The 16,705-nt window shown below is 41.3% G+C and overlaps 2 protein-coding genes across 2 annotated transcripts in view; both read left to right on the top strand.

The window, feature by feature from the left end:
• The window catches only part of LOC120999659 (gastrula zinc finger protein XlCGF57.1-like), a 225,612-nt gene extending 209,049 nt beyond the window's left edge, over window positions 1–16,563 (top strand). The window contains exon 4 of the mRNA XM_040430658.1: window positions 14,691–16,563. Coding sequence (XP_040286592.1) covers window positions 14,691–16,429 — 1,739 coding nt within the window. The 3' untranslated portion in view covers window positions 16,430–16,563. The remainder of the gene's footprint in view (window positions 1–14,690) is intronic.
• Window positions 1–16,705, top strand: part of LOC120999664 (oocyte zinc finger protein XlCOF6-like) — a 2,208,135-nt gene that overhangs the window by 729,527 nt on the left and 1,461,903 nt on the right. The gene's annotated exons all lie outside the window — the stretch shown is intronic.

Below are 16,705 nucleotides of genomic sequence, written 5' to 3'. Positions count from 1 at the left end.
GTTAGATAAACGGATATATTGATAGGAAAATAGATAGAAAGATTGGACGTTAGATAGATATTAGAAGCTAGATAAATAGATAAAATAGATAAAAAGACAGATAGATAATAGATAGAAAGAAAGAAAGATAGAAAGACAGCCAGTTAGATAGATAGAAAGATAGATAATAGATAGAAAGAAAGATAGAAAAACAGCCAGTTAGATAGAAAGATAAATAGATGTTTGATAGATAGAAATGTAAATAGATAGATGTTTGATAGATAGCCATGTTATAGTAGCTAGATGGTTAGAAATAGATAGAAAGATAGATAGCTAAATGGATAAATTGTTAGATAGATTGATAGGTAGACAGATAGATTAAATATTTATCTATTGAAACGTTAGATTGGGATAGATAGATATACAGATAAATTGATCATTTTGACATTTTTACAGCATATTGTACAACATTTTTGAAAATTTGTATTGTGTAAACATTTTAAATGAATACAAATTTGCGACATTGCGGTGTGTATTGCCACAGAGTGGTGGGGATGGTTGGCACAGAGAAATACTAGGGTGTGTATTGACACAGAGTGTTGGGGGTTGGTTGTGTAGGATATGTCTTAGGACATCTGTGACAGTGCACAACAGTATATAAATTTAATATCAAGCAATATAAATGTAATATCAAGCAATATTAAATTTTAATATCAAGCACTATAAATTTAATATCAAGCAATATAAATTGTAATATCAAGCACTATAAATATAGATAGCTGGAAAGATAGACTATAGATAAGTAGATAGAAAGATAGATAGATCATTGATAGATAGAAAACAGGTAGATGGATAGATAGGTAGATAGAAAGATAGATAGCTAATTGATAGATAGATAGATAGATAGAAGGATAGATAGAATTTACATAGATATGGTATATAGATGTATAGATACATAGATAGATAACAGATAGCTGGATAGATAAATGGATAGATTCCAGATAGATGGATAGATAGACAGTTGTCTGGATAAAATGGATTGATAGATAGACAAATGAATAGATAACAGATAGATGGAAAGATAAACTATAGATTGATAGATAATTGATAGATAGATAGATAGATAAATTGATATATACATTTTAGATAGATGGGGTATATGGCTGTATAGATACATAGATAGATAGATAGATAAATGGAAATATAGATAGATAACAGATAGATGGAAAGATAGACTATAGATAGGTAGATAAAAAGATAGAAAGATAGATAATTGATAGATAAATTGATATATACATTTTAGATAGATGGGGTATATGGTTGTTTAGTACATAGATAACAGATAGATGGATAGATATATGTATAGACTTTATATTAGGACATGTCCTGACATGTCTGTAGATAGACAGAATAGATAGATAGGTAATTGATACATAGATATGTAGATAGAAATATAAATAGATAAATAGATAAATTGATAGAATTTAGATAGATGGGGTATATGGATGTATAGAAACATAGATAGATACATAGATAACAGATAGATGGAAAGATAGAATATAGATAGGTAGATAGAAAGATAGATAGATAATTGATAGATAGAAGGATAGATAGGTAGATAAATAGATATAGATAGAATTTAGATAGATGGGGTATATGGCTGTATAGATAGATAGATAGATAGATGGAAAGATAGACTATAGATAGATAGAAACAGATAGATAGATAGATAGATAGATAGATAATAGATAGATATAAGGATAGATAGAATTTAGATAGATGGGGTACATGGATGTATAGATACATAGAAAGATAACAGATAGATAGATAGATAGTTAGTTGGATAGATAGATAAATGGATAGATACCAGATAGATGGATAGATAGATAGATAGATAGACAGTTGTCTGGATAAAATGGATTGCTAGATAGTTAACAGATAAATGGATAGATAGACTATAGATAGGTAGATAGAAAGATAATTGATAAATAGATAGAAGGATGTATGATGAACTAACCCTTTTGTTTACAAATATCAGGTTTATCGAGGGTTAGATGTCAAAATCTGTAGTAAGCTGTCAGGAAGCTCTCAAACCTCAACATCCTGCTTACAGTAGGCTTTTGTCTTCATTTGTAAACTGCCGGGCATTAGCAATAATCTGATAAGGATGTCTGGGAGGCTAATATCAAGCACTATACATTTAATATCAAACACTGTAAATTTAATATCAAGCAATATAAACTTAATATCAAGCAATATAAATTTAATATCAAGCAATATAAAAGGGGCAGGTGTATCTGTATAAAAGGGGGCGTGGTACCTGTCACTTTGCAGTTTGACGAAACATATACTCTCTTACTACTGATATTCCTTGTAATGTAGTTAGTTAGAGATCGTTAGATAACATGCACGTATCCCCCATTGTACTGAGAAGGCTGCGTTCCTGAGTGATTATTAGTGATGAGCAGCATAGGCAATATTCGTATTTGCGATATTTTGCAAATTTTTGGCCGAATATTCGCAATAAATTAGCAAATTTGAGAATTCATTATCTATTTCTTGATTGCGAAAATCGGCAATGTATATGCGCATACTGAGCACGCAATACAGGCGTGGCTCACTATTGCTAAATTTTCCAAGCTGCTAGAAGTTTTCTGAGACTGGAGAAAATGGTTCGCAGCAACTTTCGTGACTGTGAGGAAGAACTCCTGATCACTGTAAGTTTACATTTCGCATGCATGGCAGAACAATAGCTTTAAATGCAGATAGAGAGTTCCAATATATTCGCGATTGCGCAAATCGGCACTAATGATGCGCATATGTATTTGCGCAATACATGCAACTTCGCATTTTATCAGGTCTGAGTAGTTATTACTGACTGGTGTACTAAGTATTGTTGTGATATCACAGCACTATGTCTGTAGCATGTATGTATGGACAGCAGAGAAATAACACCCTGCACTGGAACCTATCAGCTACACTATATCACTATCTAACCTCCACAGACTATCTCCCACTAACTATCTGTATTATATATAGGAGCTAACTAACTGTCTAATGTAATTCAATAAGGAGCAGCAGATGACTCAGCAAAGCACAGAGCACAGCAATAACACTTCTCTCTCTCTCAGAACTGCAGAAAAACAGCAGAAAATGGCTGCTGAGGAGGTTCTTATATAGTAAGGGGTAGGCAACTTTCCTATTGCTTGTTAGGGATGTTGCTAAGCTCAGACAAAGTTATTGCAGCCTTCTCAATGGCCCACAAGCAAGAAGCAGTGAGGGATCACATTGGTACTGATGGAAAAAAAAACTAGAATATTTGCGATTACGAAGATATAGCACTATATTCTAGATTTTCACGAATTCTTGAAGTGCCTTAATTCGCGATAAAAATTTGCCATTATAATATTCACGATCAACACTAGTGATTATCTCTGCCCTGCGTGCCACACACTGGACGTCCTTAGGAGGAGAGGCTGAAAGGGATAAACCTTCTGAACGACAGTTAATGGGAACTCCATTGAACATTATCCAGGTAGAATGTGGTAGATCTGTCTCTGTATTGTATCACCATGGGGTGTCGGCCATGTGTGACTACATGGCGACAGGAGTTCCCCCCCATATTGTATAGTGTTGTAGGCCAGTAATTATTTACTTTTAGTACTCTGTATATGATTTGTCTGTTTTATATTTTTTATCACATTTAGTAAATATATTAATTCCCTTAGCCTGCATAAGCTTATTTATTCTTAAGTCTTTTCAATTTACGTTAAAATAAAGACTAAACTTAAAGTTCCCCTGCATGTTTCGCCATCCAACCGTCATGATCAGGGTTCAGGAACTTAAAGGGGTTTTCCAGGATTTTAATATTGATGACCTATCCTTAGGTTAGGTAATCAATATCATAGCAGCAGTGGTCCGACACGTGGCACCCCCGCCAATCAATTACCGTATTCTTCGCCCTATAAGACGCACCGGCCCATAAGACGCACCTAGGTTTTTGAGGAGGAAAATAAGAAAAAATATATTTTTAACCAAAAGGTGTGCTTTTGGTGGGTTTTGAACTAATGGTGGTCTGTGCATGACACTACTATGGGGGATATGTGGATGGCACTGCTATGGGGGTGGATATGTGGATGGCACTGCTATATATGTGTCACCCACAGATCCCCCACCCCATAACAGTGCCATCCACATATCCCCCACCCCATAACAGTGCCATCCACAGATCACCCCCCCATAACAGTGCCATCCTTAGATCTCCCTCCCCATAACAGTGCCATCCACATATCCCCCACCCCATAATAGTGGCATCCACAGATGCCCTAATATAACAAGGGGCCGGTGTCATGCAAATGCGGCCGGGCCGGTGCGGTCACTGTACTCCGGCCCCACCGCTCACTCATGTGCCGCCTACTTCATTAATAAAGTCAGTGAGTTATGGCCGGCCGCCCGCCCTGCTCTGCCTGCTACAGGACATTTAGTAAGTAGTACAGATAGGGCTGGGGATCGAACTTGAATGAAAGCTATTATTATAAAATGTTTAGGCAATAAAGCAGTGAGTGAGCGGTGGAGCCGGAGTACAGTGACCGCACCGGCCCCGCCGCATTTGCATGACACCGGCACCTCCTCCCTCCCCCGTCCAGCTGATACATCGCAGTCTGCGATGCTGCAGAATCGCAGACTGCGATGTAAAATGGCAGCATTGGCCCCATAGGACGCAGGGGCATTTTCCCCCCACCTTTGGGGGGCAAAAGTGCGTCTTATGGGGCGAAAAATACAGTGATTAAAGAGAAGGCCATGCCTCGTGCGAGTGCTGCCTTCCTTTCATTGTTTACCTGCTTGCCGTCGACATTGCAGCAGTTAGCAGTGTAATTACAAGAAACCATCCCATTCACTTCTAGGGGACGGATCCTTCCTATTCAAGTGTATTCGAGCAATCATACTGACCTGCAGAATGAAGCAAACATATTTTTTATGCCACATGGTAAACATTGTAAAATGCAAAAATCAGTGGTGGAATTGCTGTTGTTTTTTCACATTCCAACCCAAAAAGAGTTAACAAAAATAAAACATTAAGTTGTATGTGCCCTAAAATTGCAATTAAAAAAATAGAATGCAGCAATGGAACAATGGTAAAAAAAAGGGTTAAGGGGGATACAAGGGCTTAAAAATAAAAAAAGGAAAGGTGTAAGAAAAATAAAGAAGAAAGTTGCCATAATATGTAAAGCACAAATAGGGCACAACAGCGATCAAAGCAAAAGGAGGAGAAGATGTATCAAAGCTTGTTGAAAGGAAAATGGAGTTGTTGCCCATGACAACCAATCAAATTACTTATTTCATTTTCCAAAGGTTGTCCGATTTTAGTATAGGAATCTGAATGGTGGCCACCTGCTCTAGTTTTGATAATTTTCCTCAAAGCTCATTAAGCACTTGGGTGAGATATGGTTTTGTAAAGCATATAATAGGGCCATACATTAAGCGTATACACAGGTGGTGTGTACATGTACAAATGTTGAATTTCCTTCCACTCATGATTTCATTTATCTTCCGTTTTGGTGGTATCTGTTGAATTTCTGGAACTTTTGTCTGTTGACATTGGGATGTATTGGACTGTATGGTCTGGATAGAAACACCTGTCACCATTAGAGTTGAGCGGACACCTGAATGTTCGGGTTCGACGGGTTCGGCCAGGACCCGAACTTGACCCCGAACCACATTGAAGTCAAAGGGGACCCGAACTTTCGAGCACTGAAATGGATCTAAAAATGTCATGGAAAGTGCTAGAGGGCTGCAAATGCCAGAAAATTGTGGTTAAGGGCATGGCAAGTGCTCTGTAAACAAATGTATATAGGGAAATGACTTAAAATAACATAAAATACATAAAGATAAAAAATAAGAATTTTGATCTAGGAGGACGAGGTCCATATGGAGTAGGAGGTTGAGGAGGCAGTGGATGTGGTGGTGTAGGTGGAAGCTGCGGTGGAGGAGGAGGAGGTAGCCTTCACTGTTTTTGGTTTTAATTTATTTTTTTAAAGTAGGGTACACCCCAAAATATCGGGAAATATAACCTGTGATAACTCCCTCCAGCCATGCTAAACAAACGTTCAGACAATGCACTGACTGCAGGACAGGCCAGCATCTCCAAGGCATAAAGGGCAAGATCAGGCCATGTGCCCAATTTGGAGACCCAGAAGTTGAAGGGGGAAGACCCATCAGTCAGTACGTGTTGGCGTGTGCACACATACTGCTCCACCATGTCGCACATCCATGTGATGTTCACAATCCAATTGGATATCTTCTCTATTAACTTTCGATGTTCTTTTCTGCGCCTACTATGGTGATCAGGGGTGGTGGGGAATTAGGGTTCCAGGCCGGAGAGGGAGCGTGAGAAAGGGATACCACATTAAAGGGAGGTTAATTGTTTGAAATTAAATATAAACGAGCAGAAATGTGGGACAAATTATTGAAGGGCAAATGTGAGACAAGTTGTTATAGTTTAAGCACTGAATGAAAGGAGGGGGCGCGCGTCAATTAAAGAAGATTTTTTGAAATTTATGTCCCTGTCACCTATGCAGAGCAGGGGTTTAATCACGGCAAAAATGGTCAAATATCAACCAAGAATGTAACAAACAAATTAGTGAAATGTTTTTACCTGTCTACTAGGTATAGCAGGGGTATATCACAGCCATAAATTTGTGAATTTCACAGTCGAGGTCCATATGGAGTAGGAGTTTGAGGAGGCGGTGGACGTAACGGTCTAGGTGGAAGCGGCGGTAGACGGAGGACGAGGTAGCCAACACTGTTTTTTGGTTTAAATTTTTTTTTTTTTTATTAGGTAACACTCAAAATGAGTGGGAAATATCCAAAATACAACAATGAGCTATTGCGCTGTAGTGTAACAATGGCTGGGTAAGGCCGGTATACATGTCTATTCTGCACAAGGTACGGACAAGTCCTGTGAGATCCATGCCTGGCTCATTTTAATGAACGTGAGCTTGTCCACATTGGCTGTACTTGTCTGTGATAATGCCCCCTGCCGTGCTAAACACATGTTCAGGCAATACACTGGCTGCAAGGCAGGCCAGCACCTCCAAGGTGTCAAGGGCAAGCTCAGGCCATGTGCCCAATTTGGAGACCCAGAAGTTGAAGGGGCAGACCCATCAGTCAGTACGTGTAGGCGTGTGCACACATACTGCTCCACCATGTTGCTGAAATGCTGCCTCCTGCTAAGACGTTCCATATCAGCTGGTGGTGATGGTTGTTGTGGCGTGCTGACAAAGATTTTCCACATTTCGGTCATGCTAACCCTGCCTTCTGAGGTGCTGGTGGTGCCCCAGCTGCATTACTCCTCCTCTGCCTTCGTCTTGTGCTTCCACTGTTACCCCGCTGTCAGGTGGGAATGCCACCAGCAGCGCGTCTACCAGCATGCTCTTGTACTCGCGCATCTTACGATCACGCTCCAGTGACAGAATTAAGGACGGTACGTTGTCCTTGTAACAGAGATCCAGTAGCGTGGCCACCCAGTAATCAGCACAAGTTAGAATGTGGGTAACTCGGCGGTCGTTGCAGAAACACTGCAGCATGTAATTGCTCATGTGTGCCAGGATGCCCAGTGGCTATGAAAAACTGTCCTCTGTGGGAGGTGTATCATCAGTGTCCTCTGTATCCCCCCCAGCCATGCACCAGTGATGGCCATGAGCTGGTTTGGGTGCCACCCTGCTGTGAACATGGTTCCTCCTCTTACTCCTCATCCTCCACCTCGTCATCCTCCAGAACTGTGCCCTGGCTAAACAATTGTGTACCTGGCGTTTGTGGGTGCAGGAACCCACCCTCAGAGCCACTTGTGAATGACTGGCCGGAAACCCTATGAAATGATACCTCTTCCTTCTCCTCCTGTGCCACATCCTCTTCCATTAGCGTTTTTTCAAGGAGGCATAGAAGTGGGATAGTAACGCTGAGAACGGCGTTATCGGCACTGGCCATGTTGGTGGAGTAATAGAAACAGCGCAATAAGGAACACAGGTCTCGCATGGAGGCCCAGTCATTGGTGGTGAAGTGGTGCCATTCCGTAGAGCAACTCACCCGTGCGTGCTGCAGCTGAAACTCTACTATCGCTTGCTGCTGCTCGCACAGTCTGGTCAGCATGTGCAAGGTGGAGCTCCACCTTGTGGGCATGTCACATATGAGGCGGTATGCGGGAAGGCTGAAGTTACGCTGCAGCGCTGACAGGCGATCAGCAGCAGGGTGAGAACGCTGAAAGCCCACTCTTTATGCAGCAGCTGTAATATATCGGGGTAATTTTTAAGGATACTCTGCTCCACCAAATTCAGCACATGCATCAGGCAAGGGATGTGTGTCAAATCGGCTAGTCCCAGAGCTGCTACGAGATTTCGCCCATTATCGCACACCACCAGGCCGGGCATGAGGCTCACTGGCACCAACCACTCATCGGTCTGTTGTTCATTGCCCATCCACAGCTACTGCACAATGTGGGGTTAGTCCCCCAAACAGATCAGTTTTAAAACTGCCTGCTGTCGTTTACCCCTGGCTGTGCTGAAGTTGGTGGTGAAGGTATTACGCTGACCAGATGAGGAGCCGGTAGAGGATGAGGAAGCGGAGTAGGAGGAAGAAGCAACAGGAGGCAAACTGAAGCGCCCTGCAATCCTCGGTAGTGGAAGGACATGAGCCAAATTGCTATCCTCCTCAGGCCCAGTCGCCACTGCATTTACCCAGTGTTCTGTTAGAGAGATATAACGTCCCTGACCGTGCTTACTGGTCCACGTATCCGTAGTTAGGTGGACCTTGCCACAGATGCCGTTGCGCAGTTCACACCTGATTTTGTCCCCTACTTGGTTGTGCAGGGAAGGGATGGCTCATCTGGAAAAGTAGTGGTGGCTGGGCACGACGTACTGTGGGACAGCCACCGCCATAAGGGCCAGGGATCGCGGGTGGGTAGGGGGGTACGTCCTCTTCCGCTCCAGTGTTTGGGAGATGGAGAGATGAACGCTTCCGTGGGACATTGTGGAGATACTTGGTGACCCATGTAGTGGTGTTGCTGGCAGATCCTCTGTTTGCGGGGTGGCAGGTGGCACTGTCACTCCAGAGGTGGCTGAAAAGGCCGAGACTGCAGCAGAAGAGGAAGCAGGAGGAGCCAGAGACCTTTCTTGGTTTTTGAGGTGTCTACTCCACTGCAGCTCGTGCTTTGCACTTAGATGCCTGGTCATGCAGGTTGTGCTCAGATTGAGAACGTTTATGCCTCGCTTCAGGCTCTGATTGCACAGTGTGCAAACCACTCGTGTCTAGTCGTCAGCACATTGTCTGAAGAACTGCCACATTAGGGAACACCTTGGAGCTGGCTTTGGTGTGCTCCGTTACTTGCTGCAGTGGGCAGTAGCAGGCGTACTGTCTAGAGGACGTCCGCTCCTATTTTTCACACTGCTTCCTCTTCTGCTGTGCTGGTGGCTCTGTGCGGCCACCGCCTCTTGCTCCGATCTACACAGGTCACTTGCATGACCTTGATTCCATGTGGGGTCGAGAACCTCATCGTCCTCCACATCATCTTCCACCCAGTCTTCACCCCTGCACTCCTTGTCAGTCTGCACACTGCAGAAAGCCACAGCGGTTGGCACCTGTGTTTCGTCATCATCCGAGACGTGCTGCGGTGGTCCTCCCTCTCATCCTGAAACATAAGTGGTTGGGTATCGGTGCACTCAATCTCTTCCACTTCTGGGGCAGGGCTATGTGGATGGCCCTGGGAAACCCTGCTAGCAGAGTTATCAAAAAGCAGGAGAGACTGCTGCATGACTTAGGGCTCAGACTGCTTGGCTGATTTGCAAGGGGGTGAAGTAAAAGACTGATGGACATCGGCTTCAGGTGACAACTCTGATATTTCAACAGGAGACTGGGTGGTAGACAATGTAAAGGAACTGGAGGCACTGTCAGCAACCCAATCTACTTTCGCCTGTACTTTTTCTTTCCTCACCATTCGTAGTGCCGCATTAGGCCCGACCAAATACTGCTGAAGGTTCTGTCGCCTACTCGCACCTGGGGAAGGTGTTTAACTTGTGCGTTTGTAGCTGGCACAGATCGACCACGTCCTCTCCCTGCAACAGGAGCTCCACCAGCAGCACCACGACCGGGGCCACGTCCCTTATTTGACACTCTCCTCATATTTCTCAAATTTAGGATCTTGCCCAAAATGGGTGTTTTTTGAAACCCAGAATATTTTTGCAGTATTTAAAGCTTGTATCTCACACTGACAGATGCAGCCAAGGCCGCAAATTTAGTATTTCGCCCAAAATGGGTGTTTTTTTAATAACAGAATAGAACAGCAGTATCTAACTCATGTATCTCACACTGACAGATGCAGCAAAGGCTGCAAATTATTTTTTTTGCCCAAAATGGGTGTTTTTTTAAACCCAGAATATTATTGCAGTATTTCTAGCATGTATGTCACATTTACAAATGCAGCATAGGCCCCAAATTTACGGTATTGCCAAAAATTTGTGTTTTTTTTAAACCCTGAATATTATTGCAGTATTTAAAGCTTGTATCACACACTGACAGATGCAGCAAAGGTTGCAAAAATACAAACCGGATTCCAAAAAAGTTGGGACACTAAACAAATTGTGAATAAAAACTGAATGCAATGATGTGGAGATGGCAAATGTCAATATTTTATTTGTAATAGAACGTAGATGACAGATCAAACGTTTAATCTGAGTAAATGTATTATTTTAAAGGAAAAATACGTTGATTCCAATATTCACGGTGTCAACAAATCCCAAAAAAGTTGGGACAAGTAGCAATAAGAGGCTGGAAAAAGTAAATTTGAGCATAACGAAGAGCTGGAAGACCAATTAACACTAATTAGGTCAATTGGCAACATGATTGGGTATAAAAAGAGCTTCTCAGAGTGGCAGTGTCTCTCAGAAGCCAAGATGGGTAGAGGATCACCAATTCCCACAATGTTGCGCAGAAAGATACTTGAGCAATATCAGAAAGGTCGATAAATTGAATGGTAGAAAATTCAATGTTGAAATATTCGATAGAATATTCGATACCACTCAATAGTGTCGATAAATTCAATAATATATATCACACCAAAAAACTTCAAGTATCTGCTGTTATTTGGGAAAGAGGGGGTATTATCTTCTAGAGCTCTATCCCAATTTGGGAAACTGAATGTCACTGAAAATGTTGTAGGTGTATTCACTGGGAGCGCAATTTGTTCATAAAGTGTCCACAGGAATCCTGATAATGTGAAAAGTCTCTTATAGCATATCCTTTTAAGGTCGATATGAGCTTTGAATCGGAGAAAACTTTAAATCGATATTTGGCTTACCGTCTAGCGTCTGTTGTCTCCCTATTGCTTCAATGGAGCTTTAAATATTTGCCGGCTTATTCATTCGCTCCATACAGCAAGCTGGTTTAAATTTCGCGGGAGTTCCAAAGATTGCGGGAGTTGCCACTCTGTTCCGCAATTTCCTTTGGTGCAGCTTTCGACCATAAGAATGGTTAATCCTTTACTGTAGAAAACCAGTAGACCACTGAGGAAGGGAGAGTGAATCTACCCGTAACGCGTATGGTGAAACAAGTGATGTACCTGCATTGAAAAGCCTCCGATAATACTGTATGGCCATACAGAAGAAAATTTCTACAGTAAAGGATTAACTATTCTTATCGTCGAAAGCTGCACCAAAGGAAATTGCGGAACAGAGTGGCAACTCCCGTGATCTTTGGAACTGCCGCAAAATTTAAACCAGCTTGCTGTATGGAGCGACTGAATAAGCCGGCAAATATTCAAAGCTCCATTGAAGCAATATGGAGACAACAGACGTTAGACGGTAAGCCAAATATTGATTTTAAAGTTTTCTTCGATTCAAAGCTCATATCGACCTTAAAAGGATATGCTATAAGAGACTTTTCACATTATCAGGATTCCTGTGGACACTTTATGAACATATTGCGCTCCCAGTGAATACACCTACAACATTTTCAGTGGCATTCAGTTTCCCAAATTGGGATAGAGCTCTAGAAGATAATACCCCCTCTTTCCCAAATAACAGCATATACTTGAGGTTTTTTGGTGTGATATATAAAATTGAATTTATCGACACTATTGAGTGGTATCGAATATTCTATCGAATATTTCAACATTGAATTTTCTACCATTCAATTTATCGAATATTTCTATCGAATATATTTTTATCGAATATAGTATCGATCATATCTACCACAATTTATGTGACTGTAATGTTGTATATTATTGCTACATTGTTCTTATAAATTTTATTACTTGTATTTTATGGGGATTTAATAAATATTTTCTGCACATGTCAATTTGGTTGCCAAGTGTATGAGTGCTCGCTCATTTTCCTATTACTACATTTGCCTTTTAAGAGAGGGTGGGGTGATTCCCTCTATATGAGCTTGCAGCACCATACCTTAACTACTTGCTAGTGAGCCACCACAACCTACCACTATTTTTTAATATCAGAAAGGTGTTACCCAGCGAAAAATTGCAAAGACTTTGCATCTATCATCATCAACTGTGCATAACATCATCCGAAGATTCAGAGAATCTGGAACAATCTCTGTGCGTAAGGGTCAAGGCCGTAAAACCATACTGGATGCCCGTGATCTCCGGGCCCTTAAACGACACTGCACCACAAACAGGAATGCTACTGTAAAGGAAATCACAGAATGGGCTCAGGAATACTTCCAGAAACCATTGTCAGTGAACACAATCCACCGTGCCATCCGCCGTTGCCAGCTGAAACTCTACAGTGCAAAGAAGAAGCCATTTCTAAGCAAGATCCACAAGCTCAGGCGTTTTCACTGGGCCAGGGATCATTTAAAATTGAGTGTGGCAAAATGGAAGACTGTTCTGTGGTCAGACGAGTCACGATTCGAAGTTCTTTTTGGAAATCTGGGACGCCATGTCATCCGGACCAAAGAGGACAAGGACAACCCAAGTTGTTATCAACGCTCAGTTCAGAAGCCTGCATCTCTGATGGTATGGGGTTGCATGAGTGCGTGTGGCATGGGCAGCTTGCATGTCTGGAAAGGCACCATCAATGCAGAAAAATATATTCAGGTTCTAGAACAACATATGCTCCCATCCAGACGTCATCTCTTTCAGGGAAGACCCTGCATTTTTCAACAAGATAATGCCAGACCACATTCTGCATCAATCACAACATCATGGCTGCGTAGGAGAAGGATCCGGGTACTGAAATGGCCAGTCTGCAGTCCAGATCTTTCACCTATAGAGAACATTTGGCGCATCATAAAGAGGAAGGTGCAACAAAGAAGGCCCAAGACGATTGAACAGTTAGAGGCCTGTATTAGACAAGAATGGGAGAGCATTCCTATTTCTAAACTTGAGAAACTGGTCTCCTTGGTCCCCAGACGTCTGTTGAGTGTTGTAAGAAGAAGGGGAGATGCCACACAGTGGTGAAAATGGCCTTGTCCCAACTTTTTGGGGATTTGTTGACAACATGAAATTCTGATTCAACATATTTTTCCCTTAAAATGGTACATTTTCTCAGTTTAAACTTTTGTTCTGTGATTTATGTTCTATTCTGAATAAAATATTAGAAGTTGGCACCTCCACATCATTGCATTCAGTTTTTATTCACGATTTGTATAGTGTCCCAACTTTTTTGGAATCCGGTTTGTAAGTATTTTGCCCAAAATGGGTGTTTTTTTTATTACAAAATAGAACACCAGTATCTAACACGTGTATCTCACAATGACAGATGCAGCAAAGGCTGCAAATTTAGTTTTTTGCCCAAAATGGGTGTTTTTTTAAACCCAGAAAATTATTGAAGTGTTTCAAGCTTGTCTTTCACACTGACAAATGCTGCAAAGGCACCAGATGTAGGGTCTTGCAAAAAAATTAGTGATTTTTTTAAGCCCAGAAAATTGTTGAAGTATTGTAAGCTTCTATTTCACACTGACAAATGCAGCAACGGTACCAGATGTAGTATATTGCCAAAAATGGGTGTTTTTTTTAAACCCAGATTATTATTGCAGTATTTCAAGCTGGGATTTGAATGTCACAAAAGCACATATGCTGTGCTGGTGCACTGAGCTTGCATAAAATGGCCACCGCCGCCCACCTAACTAACAGACGGATAAAAGTTATTTTTCTGTGTCACTGGGCTCAGGGCAGGGTAAAAAGATTGTGCATTGCATCCACAAAACTAAATCTAGGTAGATCGCTGAGTTAACAAGCACTTCTGATTAAAGATTCTTTCCTATTCGCTCCCTCAAAGCAGCAGCATCCTCTCCCTACACTAGTAACAGCAGAGTGACAAGCAGCACTACGTGACTCCAGCTTATATAGAGGCTGGGTCACATGATGCACTGGCCAATCACAGCCATGCCATTAGTAGGCATGGCTGTGATGGCTTCTAAGGGCACACGAGTCAAACGTTTGTTGATTGGCTGCTCTGCAGCCTTTCAAAAAGCGCCATAAAATAGCCGAACACCTAACCCAAACCCGAACTTTTACTGAAAAGTTCAGGTTCAGGTCCGGGGTCCAAAAATTCTAAAGTTCGGTACCTTTACTGAAACTGTACATTATACTGTTATCTTACATGTCTTATTTATTTAATGTTTTCTGGCTTTCTATTGTTTTAAAAAAGCTTGAGAAAAAAATTTGCTTTGGGAAAATTTTTTACTTTTGTTTAATTTTCTAGGGAAAAATGGGATGAGAGAATACCATAAGAATCTTCATTTATCTTCCTATGATAAAGCAGAAGATAGCAATACCACACAAGCTAATTCAATAAGCCCTAATGTACCCTCAGTCCTTCATAGCGGAGATATATCCAATGATACCGCTGGTCACAAGAAACCTTCATCTAATCAATCACTGACTGGCAAAACAAGAACTAAACACAAGTGTGGAAAAATATTTTCACATGGGACACCTTTTAAGAAGAAATCGAATCTTTCTTTACATGAGAGAAATTCCAGAGATAAAAAGTCATTTTCATGCTCTGAATGTGGAAAATCTTTTACCAGGAAATGTATTCTAGTTGGACATCTGAGAACTCACACAGGGGAGAAGCCGTATTCATGTTCAGAATGTGGGAAATGTTTTATGTTGAAATGCTCTCGAAAGAAACATCAGAGAACTCACACAAGAGCGAAGCCATTTTTATGTTCAGAATGTCAGAAATGTTTTGGTCAGAAATCTGGTCTTGTGGCACATTTAAGAATTCATACAGGGGAGAAGCCATTTTCATGTTCTGAATGTGGTAAATGTTTTAGTCAGAAATCAAATCTTGTAAAACATCTAAAAATCCACTTAGGGGAGAAGCCATTTTCATGTTCGGAATGTCAGAAATGTTTTACTCAGAAATCTGTTCTTCTGAGACATCAGAAAACTCACACAGGGGAGAAGCCATTTTCATGTTCAGAATGTGGAAAATGTTTTATCCGTCAATCACATTTTATTCAGCATCTGAGAACTCACTCTGGTGAGAAGCCATTCTCGTGTATTGAATGTGGAAAGTGTTTTACTTGTAAATCAAGTCTTGTTAACCATCAGACAATTCACACAGGAGAGAAGCCTTTTCTGTGTCCTGAATGTGGGAAGTGTTTTCGTGTGAAAGCAATGCTTGTAGCACATCAAAGAATTCACACAGGAGAGAAGCCATTTTTATGCTCCGAATGTGGAAAATGTTTTAGTGAGAAATCCGATCTTGTGAAACATCTAAGAATCCACTTACGACAGAAGACATTTTCATGTTCAGAATGTGGGAAATGTTTTAGTCTGAAATCACAACTTGTTGGACATCAGAGAACTCACACAGGGGAGAAACCATATTCATGTTCAGAATGTCAGAAATGTTTTATTCATAAATCTGCTCTTGTGAAACATTTAAGAATTTGTACAGGGGAGAAGCCATTTTCTTGTCCTGAATGTGGTAAATGTTTTAGTGTCAAATCACATCTTGTTAGACATCAGAGAACTCACACAGGGGAGAAGCCATTTTCATGTTCAGAATGTGGAAAATGTTTTGCCCATCAATCAAGTTTTATTCAGCATCAAAGAACTCACACAGGGGAGAAGCCATTTCCATGTCCTGAATGTGGTAAATGTTTTAGTGATAAAGCAAATCTTGTGAAACATCTAAAAATCCACTTAGGGGAGAAGCCATTTTCATGTCCTGAATGTGGTAAATGTTTTGGTCGGAAAGCAAATCTTGTGAAACATCTAAAAATCCACTTAAGGGAGAAGCCATTTTCATGTTCAGAATGTGGAAAATGTTTTAGTCAGAAAGTTAGTCTTGTGAGACATCTAGGAATCCACTTAGGACAGAAGTCATTTTCATGTTCAGAATGTGGAATATGTTTTATTCTTGAATCAAGTTTAACTCGGCATCAGAGAGCTCACACAGGGGAGAAGTCTGATTTATCTCCAAGATAGCTCATCAATATCAGATTGGGGGGGTTTCGACACTCAAGAACCCCAACAATCAGTTGTTTGAGGAGGCCTCCTTGCAGCTTACAAAGCACAATGCTTTCCATTGGAGAGTGCATGTGCTTGGTATTGCAGATTAGTCTCATTCACTTCCATGGCAACAGCTGACGCTAGGGGCTCCTGCATCCTGGGACCCCTGACCAGCGTCAGCGCTGGGAATGATGGCGTTTTGTCTCCCAGGAGCACCACGATCCAGAATGGATCTTATAGAGTGACGTGCAT

The sequence above is a fragment of the Bufo bufo genome, chromosome 4, assembly GCF_905171765.1.
Source record: "Bufo bufo chromosome 4, aBufBuf1.1, whole genome shotgun sequence".
Classification (NCBI taxonomy): domain Eukaryota; kingdom Metazoa; phylum Chordata; class Amphibia; order Anura; family Bufonidae; genus Bufo; species Bufo bufo.
Note: the sequence above shows the minus strand (reverse complement) of the source record. Positions and strands in the feature narration are given on the sequence as shown.